The sequence below is a fragment of the Gymnodraco acuticeps genome, unplaced genomic scaffold, assembly GCF_902827175.1.
Source record: "Gymnodraco acuticeps unplaced genomic scaffold, fGymAcu1.1, whole genome shotgun sequence".
NCBI classification, from domain to species: Eukaryota; Metazoa; Chordata; class Actinopteri; order Perciformes; family Bathydraconidae; genus Gymnodraco; species Gymnodraco acuticeps.
In genome coordinates, this window is record NW_022992081.1 from 1,103,107 (window position 1) to 1,118,173 (window position 15,067).

Sequence of the window (15,067 nt, forward strand, 5' to 3'; positions counted from 1 at the left end):
GCGCGCGTAGACAGACTCCGCGAGGCTGATACTCCCGCGAGCGAGCAAGAGGGCTGTCTCTCTCGCGCAGAGCCGCTCGCGGGGGTTTAATCTGCGCGCGAGGGTCATTTTATGCGCGTGTAAAAGCACATTTTCCGCTCGTGAGTAGCTTGTTTTACGCGCTAGAATATTGACCCAAATCTGACTCCATACTATCAGGGCTCTCAAGTTTTGAACAGAGTTCAGAGTGAGATTTTGGCAGCGGCGGGGCTTTGGGTGGGGACGGTGGTCTTATCTGATAAATGACACAAATTCATACAAATAAAAACATATTTATTTCATTCTTAGTGAAGGGATGTGTGTGTGTGTGTGTGTGTGTGTGTGTGTGTGTGTGTGTGTGTGTGTGTGTGTTTTGTTGTAGGTGTTGGTGGCAGTTTTTGAGGCCTTCAGCACTGGGGTTGGTGGCTCCCATCTACAGGGGCATTGTCAATAGAGAGACCTACACAATTTCTCCAAGGGATGTCATTTTCCTGCAAGGTGTCATTGATTTTTGTGTAGATCCCTTCAGCGGTGCCACAGCTCAGCCCACTGGTGGTGCACATATCAAGGAACCTGTGCACAACTTTGTTGGTGTCAAAAATTCTGACAGTGAGAGGATTCATCTTCTCTAGACCTGTAACAATAAGGACCATAACTAAAACAATATGTTGTTCAAATTGTATGAGTGCATGTAGAAATGGATAAAAAATAAGTACTAATTACTGATAGAAGTTGTTAAGCACATACCAGTATCATTCGAGCCATCTGTGACAAGTGTGAAGGGATTCTCTCTCATCTTCATCACCAGTTCCTTCTTAAAATGAGGTGCCACTGCTTCATTTATGAGGCACGTTGTTTTTGTGCTTGCGATCTTAAAGCCCTGAGCTGTAGGGGAGTCTCTAAAACATTCTTTGTACAAGGGGCTGAAATGGTCAGCAACGGCAAAGGGAACATTGTGCTGCACCATTGCAACAGCAACCTTCACCTCAGCCCTCCTGGTCTGCAACAGAAACAACTGATTACATACCTCATAACCTTAAATACGTTTTCAAGGTAATATGACCATCAATTTGAAGAGAAATGTAATTCATCAAACATTGCCACCAGCTTTTTAGTTTTCCTGTGCTAAACTATACTGTATGTACCTTGGCCTCTTGTACACTCATGCCTCCAAGAGAAGTTTCTGGCACGTAGAACTGTGCAATACTGCTGACTGAGTTTAGAGACTGTTCTTTGGCCCGATGTCCCTTGCCTTCCACATGCCTGCTTATGTCCCTCACGCCTTGATGAGCACAGGAGTTCTCTTGTCTTCACACTGAGCACCAGTAGAAGGAGCTGGTGGTTCCCATTGTGATGAATGGCCATCGAGTTGACCACTCCTTCTTAAAGGAACACCTATATGTGGCTGCTCCACATAATCCTCTCCTTTTCTCTGTTTCCAATGGGTTCTCCCCACTCTCCTCCACTGCCTCCTCTACCTCCTCCACAGTCTCCTCTACTGCCTCCTCTGACCTGGCCACCTTTTTAGGGAGCTGATTGTTTTTGAAAGCATGAAAGAATGCTTAGTTGCCTCTTTCCTGACATCTTTGAAAGACAAATGCAATAATTATTAATATGCTTTGTTTTCTGATAAAATATACACACACTCACGCCAGGGATGGAAATGAACACAAACCATCAGCCAAATGCTGGTAAAACATAACAGTGGCTGGTAGATTTTAAATACATAATACAAATGTACCATTGGTTTACTACTGAATGGCTGGTAGATTTTCCCCAGTGGCTGGTAAATATTCAAATGTTTTGAAAAATTAATTTCCAGTCCTGGCGCACGCACACACCGGGAAAATAGGAAACACAGGGACAGTCCAACAAGGGAGCAAATACCCTTGGTGCTTACTACAATAACAATAACAACTAGGATAATAATAAATAACAATAATAATCATTATAATAAGTTAGTGTAGGCGCAAAATTCCGAAGAAAACAAGCGTCAGAATAGCTGCTGAAATTAGCTAGCAGGGATTCAACCGGCTGGCTAGGCTAGTTCATGCATACTCTCAGTGCTTGAATTGGAATGAAAAAGGTGCCAGTACTCTAAAATCAGCAACTTTTTCAAGTCAATTTTATATATACAGCCCACAAACAAGAATTTGGCTACTATAATGCTGGTGGGTTTGTCTCTTTACTACTGTATATTTTAGAAAGGTTCACTGTACTTAACATTTTTTATGATAGGCAGCGGATATGGCTAAAGCTCAGTAAGGTCAATATTAACTGAAAATATAGCAATCAAAGTCTAGATCTTCTGCTGAAGACACATGAAGCAGAGACCTTTCAGGTGAGAGCCCCTCTGGTGGTGTTCAACATTAATGACAAGGAAACAAAGCTCTGGTCAGAAGCATTTTTTATAAAAAGCTTTAACAAAATTAAGTATTTCTGTACATTTTGAATGCAATCTAACTTTCCAACTCAGAAAACAAAAAACTAAAAAGTGCCAAAAGTCTTCTCACATGGCTGAGCTGCTTTGCAATATACTTCACCACTGAAGAATACAAATATGTATAAAGTAAACTATGATGCAATCTAACTTTCCAACTCAGAAAAATGATAAAGAGCATGAACAAAGAACATGTAAAAACAAATGCAACATTTGCACAATCTAAAATGAGAAACTGTAACTGCAAGTAACAAAGTCTGAGCCATGGTAAAGAGTTACATTGAACACCAAGCTGATCAGATAACTCCCTGGTTGGTCTGAAGTCCTTCTATCTCCAGGATCTGTACAAATCGGCACATTATGCCAAAAGTCTTCTCACTGGGTGAGCTGCTTTGCAATATACTTCACATTGTTAGAAAAGGCTCCAGAAGGCCTTGGGGACATCAGTATCAGGGGCTGGAGCTGGACAGGCTCTTTCATCAGCACTTCTCCTTCCCTTTGCCAGCCAGGACCTCACATACTGTTCCGGATTGAACTGTCCTAGTGATGGTCCATTACATTTAATGAAAACCAGGCTGGACAGTCGGCTGACAGAGAGAGCATTCCTTTTTGCAGTAAGGATATCGTTCATGCAGCTGAATGCCCGCTCACACTCACTAGTGGAGACAGCGATGGTTCGGACTGCTTTCAGTAGAGGCTCCATGGCAGCAGGTGTACGGGATGCCCTGGTTTCCTTGTATTCGCGAAAGCCCTGAACAGTCTCTCTTCTGTCCACTTTCAGCACTTCGCACAAACGTAGCACCTCTACGTCCCCATACTGTACGTCTAACTCCTCTTCAGGCCAACTTCCAGGATGGATAACTTTCATGTCCTGGATTAGCTGATTGTCCCGGGCCTCCCGGCCATGTAATGGGATTTCTCTTGTGCTGACATGAGAGGAGGTTGTGGAATTCATTCTGTGTCTCAGATTCTCTACCATACTGCGGAAAAACTGACCTGCATGAATCTGTACAAGCCTGCCATTCTCACGCAGGGCAACACCCTTGAAGGACTTCTCAGCTAGAGCTGTACGAACTGTAGTCATGTGTGGGCCAGGCATGGTGACCATGGATTCAAAAACTCGTATTTGTCGAGTTAAGAGCCTATCTGCTGTAGGCAGTGCCATCTCTCTTTTTTGGAGTTGCCGAGAGAGGTCGCTGAGCTCTTGCTGACAAACGTTGCAGATGTGAGCACATCATCCAGGCCCTTGTACTTTGCTCTGTCTCTGGAATCCCTGCTCGTGTCGTTTGCAGCATTTGTGAAGTGATCATGAAGCACTCGGTAGTTTTCCCAGACTGCTCTGACGCTCCTTTCACTTGAAGCCACCCAGCGGATGGACAAAACACGCCCTATCACCAGGAGACGCTGTCCGACTGCTTGCGCACACTGCGCTAACTGCCTCTGATTTTTGGGGGAGGCATGGAACAAGGAATAGAGTTTGTCAAAAAAGATCTGGAAATGATTGAGCCCTGAGACCTCCTTGACCACATCCCCAACTGCCAGCTCTAGACGATGATTGGAGCAGTGCCACACAAACAGGCTTGGGAATTTACTACACAACTGGGTAGCAACGCCTGTTCTCTTCCCTAGCATGACTGAAGCCCCATCACATGCAAAATAAACGAAACACTGACCTAAAAAGTCCTCGTTAAAATCTCTTCCAAGACACTCCATTAACGCCTTTGTGATGTCATCAGCCGTTGTTCCATCCAACTCGATCAGCTCCCAAAAAAACGTTTCGGGCTCAGCATCAGCTAATGCTGAGCGTAGACACACAACAAGCACCGTTTTACCACTAATAGTGGTAGATTCATCGACCAAAACACAGAGTTTTCTTTGGTTTTCTGTAATGTCTTTTGCCATTTTTTTCTTCAGCTCATGAGCTATGTGGTCGATGATTTCGCCACAGGTTTTATTGGAGTGCAAAACCCTGCCCACGTTCAGCCCATTCAGTTTCTGTACATTCAAATCAATTGGCATGTCTGTGAATGGCCGGCTATGTTTGCCAATTTTATATGCCGTTCGAAAAACTCTGATAGTGGTGTCTAATTCGGATTTATGCATAGACTGCACTTGATGTTGAATAGTTTCACATGAAGCAGATGTAAGGATGTCAGCAGCTTTTACATGGGCTTGTGATTCTTTATGTTCTTTGATTTTTTTTCTCAGGCTAGCTTGTTGTTTGCCCTTGTCAACACCGAAATGAGACACTGCACACTCACCCCATTCGGTTGACAGTTTCAGTCCTTGTCCAGTGTGTATTCCCAAAGATTTGACATCTCTGCATATCCGACATCCTAGCTTCTTATCTTTAAGAAGGAGCCATGCATTGGTCTTGCAAAAATATTGCACCTGGTCCGTTGTCCAGCAGTCAGGTGCATCGCTTTGCCCGGTGTTGGTGGTGGCAGTTGCGCCAGCAGCAGCTAACGTTAGAGGCTCTGGAGGAGGCGGCGGAGCTAGTGCTAATGCTAATGCACTAGAACTTGGAGCAGGAGGATCAACCAAAGAAAGCTCCCCATCAGACACAATTTCCAACACAGGCACAGCATTCTCTGTATTTGAAGTTTCTTCCGGCGACAACCGCTGTCTTTTTGCACTTTTATTAATCCACGCTAACATTTTAGAAATGCTAATTTGTGACGTGACTTGCTTTCCTTCTCTCGGGGGCGTGCCTGCTCTGTTCTATCACTCTACATAGCCACCCACTGGGTGGGAGTTGCACTGCATAAACACAACACACGTGCATCTAGGTATGTAAATTGTAAAGCATTAAAACATGGTTTTACTAACAGTTTTCAGTATGTTGTTACTTCGGCATTATTATTATTATTATTTTGAAACGTGTATTACTATTAAATCACGGTCAAATAGGTTAATTTTGACATAGTCGTTTCCACCACAGTATTTACATGGAGAAGATAAGCCCCGCCCCCTCTCCAGCACGTTCTGTTTGAATGACAGGAGTAAACAGCTGACAGCCGCTGTGAAACTCCAGCGGTTAGAGCGATGAGAATGTCCGTTCGGCACCTCATGACGCATATACTGAGTACCGGGCGGCTGTATATATATATATGGATGTATAATAAGAACGGCGGGAGAGTGTTGAGTACTGGCACGGTGCATGAGTACCGGAGTACCGCCAGCATGCCGGTGTTGTGTCACATTATGCCTCCCCGTCATGAAATGCCCCCCTTGTCACGGGAACGCGCATTTCTAAATGACACGTTTACACCTCTAAATGACACGTTAACACCATAGGTTTACACCTTAAAACGATGTTTAAAACGAAAAGTAAACGTTCAGGGTTTTTATTAATGGTAATTTTCAGACTGTGAGTTGTTTAGTGGTAGCTCATAGTCTTGATTCTTCTGGTTTAACTTTTCACTCCGTATTTGAGGTGTCGAAATTCGTTCGTCACTTCCTTTTCAGTTTGTTTTTTTAAATGGTTTTTTTATCATTATTGTTACGTCCTGTCTGTATAAACGTGCTTTAAAATGTATTGTTTAATTTTACATAGTTGTCATCTAATAATCTAAATATGTTTACAAATGTTACATAGTCTTTGTCAGCATATATGCTATGCGTACAAAATAAAAGTGTGACATTCATGAAACTTGCTCCATTTATTGGTATCAGTCCTAGAACCATACCCTGAAAAATGCTTGAGGGTGGGATTCATAGAAACCTCTTTTGGTGGGGGGGGCATTATATGACAGGCCTGGCCATCACAATATGCCCCCCCTTGCTATCTTACAAAATAAAAGTGTCACATTCATGAAACTTGCTCCATTTATTGGTACCAGTCCTAGAACCATACCCTGAAAAATGCTTGAGGGTGGGATTCATAGAAACCTCTTTTGGTGGGGGGGGGGAATTATATGACAGGCCTGGCCATCGCAATATGCCCCCCCTTGCTATCTTACAAAATAAAAGTGTCACATTCATGAAACTTGCTCAATTTATTGGTACCAGTCCTAGAACCATACCCTGAAAAATGCTTGAGGGTGGGATTCATAGAAACCTCTTTTTGGGGGGGGGGGGGCATTTTATGACAGGCCTAGCCATCACAATATTCCCCCCCTTGCTATCTTACAAAATAAAAGTGTCACATTCATGAAACTTGCTCCATTTATTGGTACCAGTCCTAGAACCATACCCTGAAAAATGCTTGAGGGTGGGATTCATAGAAACCTCTTTTTTTGGGGGGGGGGGGGGGGGGGGCATTTTATGACAGGCCTAGCCATCACAATATGCCCCCCCTTGCTATCTTACAAAATAAAAGTGTCACATTCATGAAACTTGCTCCATTTATTGGTACCAGTCCTAGAACCATACCCAGAAAAATCAACCAGCGCAATGACGGTCAAGCAGCTGTTATTGACAGCTACGCTATGACCGCCATCTGGAAACACAAATTTGGAAGAATCCGGGTATGTACATGATTGGAATGACTTTGCTTTTGTAAATGTTGCAAATGTGCATTTTTCAACAGGAATGTAATACTTGTGCAACTACTCTCAGGTTGATCCAATGGCACACAGTCATCGTGGGAATTGTGAACGAGAACCATCATTGGATGTTGGTGGTGAGAATAGGAGCATATTTTAAGCTCCAATCTGTATCTATAGTGCTGTATACACCATATATAATTAGTGATTTGCAAGATAACCGGGCCACACATACATGCTGTCACTTATTATTGATCAAATCTAAACAATACCCTACATCGTACCTGCGTAATGTATGGTTCCTGCCTAATGCATGTTGTGTTTCCATGTGAATAATAAAAGGTAATGTACCCCCATGAGAAGAAAACCCTCTTCTTGGATCCACTTGGAGAAGGGAAAGGCAAAACGAAGGTGTGCCTGCAGTCTACAAGGTACATTTGATACAGTGTACTAGTTCCGGTGTTTTATGAGTATTTTGACAATGATGTGCTGCATCTTGACACATGTACTATATACATACTGTAGAGCCTTTATGAGGATGAAAGGCTGCAAGGTGTCAAGATGGACATGCAGCACCCTCCCCCATAATCGCCAACAAGACAGCACATCCTGTGGTGTCCTGGCCTTAAAAGTGAGTGTGAAATGCATTTAGCCAAACATTACTCTCAAACTCAAATTCAGTAGCAATTAGACTGAATATCTTGACTTGCTTTTATACATCTTGATCAAAGATGTATTGAATTGTGTCAAACTACACATATACAACATGTCATTCTTTAAATCTGTTGGGTAATTTGTCTGTATTCCATTTGAGGGTAAAATCATAGACCATGCAGTCCATATACTAATCAAGGTTCTCTTCAGTTTGCAGAGAAGATTTTTACTGGGGGAGTCAATTGAGTTTGAAACCTCACAGAAGGCAGTGCACGAGCTGAGGCTGGACATTGCTACTTCTCTCCTCAGAGAATCTGGTTTGTTACCTTTTCTCAACATTGTCAATGACTTCATGTAGTTACTTTTATTAATTGTATCTCATAAGTATGCATCAATAACCTAGTATATTAATAATGTGCCATGCAAATTGTTGTATTGTATCACTGCTTGGACCATTGGTACTGTTGACCAGGGACATTATCAGGGTTTTAAAAGCAACACAGTAGCTTAAGTATAGATTAGGGTAAATAGTCACTACATACAGTATATTGTGTATCTCAACTCCAAACAGATAACATATGAAGCATCGCAGGCAGGCATCTTCAACTGCAATTTCATATAGGCTACACACATCACACTCTAACACACCCTTTCAATTCTGCGGTTTATTTAAGATGTGAGATTTCCCCATCTTCCTCCTTTCAATGTGCTCATTGGTGTGTATTACTTTTAACTGATATCCTCAGTTAATTTTTACCTTGAACTTATTATAATCAAAGCTGTAAAGCTAATGTGATGAACAACAAAAGAACCATGAGAACCAAACTTAAATTGATGCGTACAGTGCGAAAGAAGTTTTTGGATGTTTTGTAATGACATTGTGCAGGTTCCCATTCTAAAGAGGGTAAGGAGATAGTGAAAGAAGGAGCAGATGGCTCCTCTGTGCTCAGATTTAATCATTTAGAAAATCTATGTGTTTGTGTGTGTTTTGCCTTTTCTTCACACAAAATAATAATAGACCACAACAAATGTGTCCTTATATAATTGACCTTTTAGTCAAAAATTGGAATGGGTCACCTTGACCCCAAATCTGTAATGTGGTTTATCTGAAGATATTGATTACGTTTTGTCTCAACAGATGATCTAAGCAGGCTTTGCTTTTACTGCGGGATGGAGGAGCAGGATGAAGAACATTGGGTAATTTCCTATTGCACATTACAAATAAAGAAAATTAGCAGAAATATGTTTCCAGACTTTATCAACATAACATTTGCGTTGGTAATTGCTACTATATTTGGCATCTTCAGCATTAACTGATAAAGGATTAATGTTTTGCTTGTTTTTCCATACATTTTTGTTGAAAATGTATTTCTTTCTCATAACACAACATTTATGTTTTTGAAAGATTTCGATAATTGAAGGAATGGTTAGAATGTTAGTGGGAAATACATTAGAGATATTCTATTATCATAACAAAATCCCATAATGCATTCCTTACATAACAAGTATTTATTGTTTTCTCAGATTTGCTGTGACATTTGTCAGCAGTGGTACCACCACCAATGTGTACAAAGGCCGCCAGTTGATCAACCGTACTTGTGCCCTGGATGCACATAATGCCCCGAAGGAACCATCATTAACTGTCCACTGTCATTTCAACCAATGCAACTATTGTTTGGCCTGTCATAAAATGCACCCCACCCCAAAAGAGGTTTCTATGAATCCCACCATCAAGCATTTTTCAGGGTATGGTTCTAGGACTGGTACCAATAAATGGAGCAAGTTTCATGAATGTGACACTTTTATTTTGTAAGATAGCAAGGGGGGGCATATTGTGATGGCCAGGCCTGTCATATAATGCCCCCCCCCACCAAAATAGGTTTCTATGAATCCCACCCTCAAGAATTTTTCAGGGTATGGTTCTAGGACTGGTACCAATAAATGGAGCAAGTTTCATGATTGTGACACTTTTATTTTGTAAGATAGCAAGGGGGGGCATATTGTGATGGCTAGGCCTGTCATAAAATATCCCCCCCCCCCCCCCCCAAAAAAAAGAGGTTTCTATGAATCCCACCCTCAAGCATTTTTCAGGGTATGGTTCTAGGACTGGTACCAATAAATGGAGCAAGTTTCATGAATGTCACACTTTTATTTTGTACGCATAGCATATATGCTGACAAAGACTATGTAACATTTGTAAACATATTTTGATTATTAGATGACAACTATGTAAAATTAAACAATACATTTTAAAGGACGTTTATACAGACAGGACGTAACAATAATGATAAAAAAAAACATTTTAAAAAACAAACTGAAAAGGAAGTGACGAACGAATTTCGACACCTCAAATACGGAGCGAAAAGTTAAACCAGAAGAATCAAGACTATGAGCTACCACTAAACAACTCACAGTCTGAAAATTACCATTAATAAAAACCCTGAACGTTTACTTTTCGTTTTAAACATCGTTTTAAGGTGTAAACCTATGGTGTTAACGTGTCATTTAGAGGTGAAACGTGTCATTTAGAAATGCGCGTTCCCGTGACAAGGGGGGCATTTCATGACGGGGAGGCATAATGTGACACAACACCGGCACTTCTTGCTCAGTACCGGTTGATTCTTCTGGTTTAACTTTTCGCTCCGTATTTGAGGTGTCGAAATTCGTTCGTCACTTCCTTTTCAGTTTGTTTTTTAAAATGTTTTTTTTTATCATTATTGTTACGTCCTGTCTGTATAAACGTCCTTTAAAATGTATTGTTTAATTTTACATAGTTGTCATCTAATAATCAAAATATGTTTACAAATGTTACATAGTCTTTGTCAGCATATATGCTATGCGTACAAAATAAAAGTGTGACATTCATGAAACTTGCTCCATTTATTGGTACCAGTCCTAGAACCATACCCTGAAAAATGCTTGAGGGTGGGATTCATAGAAACCTCTTTTTTTTGGGGGGGGGGGGGGGGATATTTTATGACAGGCCTAGCCATCACAATATGCCCCCCCTTGCTATCTTACAAAATAAAAGTGTCACAATCATGAAACTTGCTCCATTTATTGGTACCAGTCCTAGAACCATACCCTGAAAAATTCTTGAGGGTGGGATTCATAGAAACCTATTTTGGTGGGGGGGGCATTATATGACAGGCCTGGCCATCACAATATGCCCCCCCTTGCTATCTTACAAAATAAAAGTGTCACATTCATGAAACTTGCTCCATTTATTGGTACCAGTCCTAGAACCATACCCTGAAAAATGCTTGATGGTGGGATTCATAGAAACCTCTTTTGGGGTGGGGTGCATTTTATGACAGGCCAAACAATAGTTGCATTGGTTGAAATGACAGTGGACAGTTAATGATGGTTCCTTCGGGGCATTATGTGCATCCAGGGCACAAGTACGGTTGATCAACTGGCGGCCTTTGTACACATTGGTGGTGGTACCACTGCTGACAAATGTCACAGCAAATCTGAGAAAACAATAAATACTTGTTATGTAAGGAATGCATTATGGGATTTTGTTATGATAATAGAATATCTCTAATGTATTTCCCACTAACATTCTAACCATTCCTTCAATTATCGAAATCTTTCAAAAACATAAATGTTGTGTTATGAGAAAGAAATACATTTTCAACAAAAATGTATGGAAAAAACAAGCAAAACATTAATCCTTTATCAGTTAATGCTGAAGATGCCAAATATAGTAGCAATTACCAACGCAAATGTTATGTTGATAAAGTCTGGAAACATATTTCTGCTAATTTTCTTTATTTGTAATGTGCAATAGGAAATTACCCAATGTTCTTCATCCTGCTCCTCCATCCCGCAGTAAAAGCAAAGCCTGCTTAGATCATCTGTTGAGACAAAACGTAATCAATATCTTCAGATAAACCACATTACAGATTTGGGGTCAAGGTGACCCATTCCAATTTTTGACTAAAAGGTCAATTATATAAGGACACATTTGTTGTGGTCTATTATTATTTTGTGTGAAGAAAAGGCAAAACACACACAAACACATAGATTTTCTAAATGATTAAATCTGAGCACAGAGGAGCCATCTGCTCCTTCTTTCACTATCTCCTTACCCTCTTTAGAATGGGAACCTGCACAATGTCATTACAAAACATCCAAAAACTTCTTTCGCACTGTACGCATCAATTTAAGTTTGGTTCTCATGGTTCTTTTGTTGTTCATCACATTAGCTTTACAGCTTTGATTATAATAAGTTCAAGGTAAAAATTAACTGAGGATATCAGTTAAAAGTAATACACACCAATGAGCACATTGAAAGGAGGAAGATGGGGAAATCTCACATCTTAAATAAACCGCAGAATTGAAAGGGTGTGTTAGAGTGTGACGTGTGTAGCCTATATGAAATTGCAGTTGAAGATGCCTGCCTGCGATGCTTCATATGTTATCTGTTTGGAGTTGAGATACACAATATACTGTATGTAGTGACTATTTACCCTAATCTATACTTAAGCCACTGTGTTGCTTTTAAAACCCTGATAATGTCCCTGGTCAACAGTACCAATGGTCCAAGCAGTGATACAATACAACAATTTGCATGGCACATTATTAATATACTAGGTTATTGATGCATACTTATGAGATACAATTAATAAAAGTAACTACATGAAGTCATTGACAATGTTGAGAAAAGGTAACAAACCAGATTCTCTGAGGAGAGAAGTAGCAATGTCCAGCCTCAGCTCGTGCACTGCCTTCTGTGAGGTTTCAAACTCAATTGACTCCCCCAGTAAAATCTTCTCTGCAAACTGAAGAGAACCTTGATTAGTATATGGACTGCATGGTCTATGATTTTACCCTCAAATGGAATACAGACAAATTACCCAACAGATTTAAAGAATGACATGTTGTATATGTGTAGTTTGACACAATTCAATACATCTTTGATCAAGATGTATAAAAGCAAGTCAAGATATTCAGTCTAATTGCTACTGAATTTGAGTTTGAGAGTAATGTTTGGCTAAATGCATTTCACACTCACTTTTAAGGCCAGGACACCACAGGATGTGCTGTCTTGTTGGCGATTATGGGGGAGGGTGCTGCATGTCCATCTTGACACCTTGCAGCCTTTCATCCTCATAAAGGCTCTACAGTATGTATATAGTACATGTGTCAAGATGCAGCACATCATTGTCAAAATACTCATAAAACACCGGAACTAGTACACTGTATCAAATGTACCTTGTAGACTGCAGGCACACCTTCGTTTTGCCTTTCCCTTCTCCAAGTGGATCCAAGAAGAGGGTTTTCTTCTCATGGGGGTACATTACCTTTTATTATTCACATGGAAACACAACATGCATTAGGCAGGAACCATACATTACGCAGGTACGATGTAGGGTATTGTTTAGATTTGATCAATAATAAGTGACAGCATGTATGTGTGGCCCGGTTATCTTGCAAATCACTAATTATATATGGTGTATACAGCACTATAGATACAGATTGGAGCTTAAAATATGCTCCTATTCTCACCACCAACATCCAATGATGGTTCTCGTTCACAATTCCCACGATGACTGTGTGCCATTGGATCAACCTGAGAGTAGTTGCACAAGTATTACATTCCTGTTGAAAAATGCACATTTGCAACATTTACAAAAGCAAAGTCATTCCAATCATGTACATACCCGGATTCTTCCAAATTTGTGTTTCCAGATGGCGGTCATAGCGTAGCTGTCAATAACAGCTGCTTGACCGTCATTGCGCTGGTTGATTTTTCTGGGTATGGTTCTAGGACTGGTACCAATAAATGGAGCAAGTTTCATGAATGTGACACTTTTATTTTGTAAGATAGCAAGGGGGGGCATATTGTGATGGCCAGGCCTGTCATAAAATGCCCCCCCCCCCCCCCCCCCCAAAAAAAGAGGTTTCTATGAATCCCACCCTCAAGCATTTTTCAGGGTATGGTTCTAGGACTGGTACCAATAAATGGAGCAAGTTTCATGAATGTGACACTTTTATTTTGTAAGATAGCAAGGGGGGGAATATTGTGATGGCTAGGCCTGTCATAAAATGCCCCCCCCCCCAAAAAAAGAGGTTTCTATGAATCCCACCCTCAAGCATTTTTCAGGGTATGGTTCTAGGACTGGTACCAATAAATTGAGCAAGTTTCATGAATGTGACACTTTTATTTTGTAAGATAGCAAGGGGGGGCATATTGCGATGGCCAGGCCTGTCATATAATTCCCCCCCACACCAAAAGAGGTTTCTATGAATCCCACCCTCAAGCATTTTTCAGGGTATGGTTCTAGGACTGGTACCAATAAATGGAGCAAGTTTCATGAATGTGACACTTTTATTTTGTAAGATAGCAAGGGGGGGCATATTGTGATGGCCAGGCCTGTCATATAATGCCCCCCCCACCAAAAGAGGTTTCTATGAATCCCACCCTCAAGCATTTTTCAGGGTATGGTTCTAGGACTGATACCAATAAATGGAGCAAGTTTCATGAATGTCACACTTTTATTTTGTACGCATAGCATATATGCTGACAAAGACTATGTAACATTTGTAAACATATTTAGATTATTAGATGACAACTATGTAAAATTAAACAATACATTTTAAAGCACGTTTATACAGACAGGACGTAACAATAATGATAAAAAAACCATTTAAAAAAACAAACTGAAAAGGAAGTGACGAACGAATTTCGACACCTCAAATACGGAGTGAAAAGTTAAACCAGAAGAATCAAGACTATGAGCTACCACTAAACAACTCACAGTCTGAAAATTACCATTAATAAAAACCCTGAACGTTTACTTTTCGTTTTAAACATCGTTTTAAGGTGTAAACCTATGGTGTTAACGTGTCATTTAGAGGTGTAAACGTGTCATTTAGAAATGCGCGTTCCCGTGACAAGGGGGGCATTTCATGACGGGGAGGCATAATGTGACACAACACCGGTACTCCATGGGTCAGAACCAGAAGTGCCGGTACTGCGTACCGGTGAGTACCGGCCCAATTCCAGCACTGCATACTCTAGTCTAGTCAGTCAAACTGTTAGCTAAAAGCTCCCTGGACATATATTCCATAACAACGGAAATCAATGATGAGATGACTTACTGTACTGAAAATATGGTCTTCTCCCACGTCGAGCAGTCTGTAGCCACGCAAAATGTCAGTGAGTGACAGCCGTCCTCTTTGGTTACTCTTCAGCGAGCGTCTTAATCATTGGAATGGAATCAGAATGTAATGTTGTAGCGGAATGTCTAAATCCTACCCGGATACAGCCATGTTATTTTCTAATGGGCTGTTCGACAGCTTACATTCTTTTGATTGGTTGATGCGTGGCTACAGTGATTCTGTACTAGTTTGTTTACAAAATTGCGGCGCAACTTGGTGGGCGGTACCCTGGAAAGAAATATCTGCGTGAGAAATACAAGGTGTGGCGTGTGAGCGTGTGAATGGAGTGAAATGCGTG

At 40.9% G+C, this 15,067-nt stretch overlaps 2 protein-coding genes and 1 long non-coding RNA gene across 6 annotated transcripts; 1 reads left to right on the top strand and 2 right to left on the bottom strand.

Moving 5' to 3' along the window:
- Nucleotides 1-580: 580 nt before the first annotated feature.
- On the bottom strand, nucleotides 581-14,768 carry LOC117537232. The gene is made up of 3 exons (XR_004567696.1): nucleotides 14,710-14,768; nucleotides 766-1,018; nucleotides 581-652 (listed from the first exon to the last, which is right to left on the bottom strand). It is a non-coding gene; the product is annotated as an uncharacterized LOC117537232 (long non-coding RNA).
- Nucleotides 6,781-9,321, top strand: LOC117537231 (PHD finger protein Alfin1-like). Of its 2 annotated transcripts, XM_034202379.1 has the most exons (7): nucleotides 6,791-6,927; nucleotides 7,019-7,082; nucleotides 7,288-7,376; nucleotides 7,471-7,576; nucleotides 7,847-7,916; nucleotides 8,738-8,796; nucleotides 9,124-9,321. In XM_034202379.1, exons 2-7 carry the CDS (start codon nucleotides 7,074-7,076, stop codon nucleotides 9,214-9,216), a joined length of 426 nt encoding a protein of 141 aa, XP_034058270.1. In that variant the 5' UTR covers nucleotides 6,791-6,927; nucleotides 7,019-7,073; the 3' UTR covers nucleotides 9,217-9,321. The 2 variants fall into 2 exon arrangements, with proteins under 2 accessions (XP_034058269.1, XP_034058270.1); XM_034202378.1 differs by having other exon boundaries at nucleotides 6,781-7,082.
- LOC117537228 (PHD finger protein Alfin1-like) lies at nucleotides 10,856-13,415 on the bottom strand. 3 transcript variants are annotated; one of them, XM_034202377.1, is made up of 7 exons: nucleotides 13,269-13,412; nucleotides 13,114-13,177; nucleotides 12,820-12,908; nucleotides 12,620-12,725; nucleotides 12,281-12,386; nucleotides 11,401-11,459; nucleotides 10,856-11,072 (listed from the first exon to the last, which is right to left on the bottom strand). In XM_034202377.1, exons 2-7 carry the CDS (start codon nucleotides 13,120-13,122, stop codon nucleotides 10,980-10,982), a joined length of 462 nt encoding a protein of 153 aa, XP_034058268.1. In that variant the 5' UTR covers nucleotides 13,123-13,177; nucleotides 13,269-13,412; the 3' UTR covers nucleotides 10,856-10,979. The 3 variants fall into 3 exon arrangements, with proteins under 3 accessions (XP_034058268.1, XP_034058267.1, XP_034058266.1); XM_034202376.1 differs by having other exon boundaries at nucleotides 12,281-12,350; nucleotides 13,114-13,415; XM_034202375.1 differs by having other exon boundaries at nucleotides 13,114-13,415.
- Nucleotides 14,769-15,067: the final 299 nt, after the last annotated feature.

Coding starts and splice junctions, on each gene's coding strand:
- LOC117537231 (XM_034202378.1), top strand. CDS start 6,963: ATGTTGCAAATGTGCATTTTTCAACAGGAATGTAATACTTGTGCAACT. Junction 7,917..8,737: donor TTCTCTCCTCAGAGAATCTG/GTTTGTTACCTT, acceptor TTGTCTCAACAG/ATGATCTAAGCAGGCTTTGC. Junction 8,797..9,123: donor AGCAGGATGAAGAACATTGG/GTAATTTCCTAT, acceptor TTGTTTTCTCAG/ATTTGCTGTGACATTTGTCA.
- LOC117537228 (XM_034202375.1), bottom strand. CDS start 13,233: ATGTTGCAAATGTGCATTTTTCAACAGGAATGTAATACTTGTGCAACT. Junction 12,726..12,819: donor GTGTGCCTGCAGTCTACAAG/GTACATTTGATA, acceptor TACATACTGTAG/AGCCTTTATGAGGATGAAAG. Junction 12,387..12,619: donor GTGGTGTCCTGGCCTTAAAA/GTGAGTGTGAAA, acceptor GGTTCTCTTCAG/TTTGCAGAGAAGATTTTACT.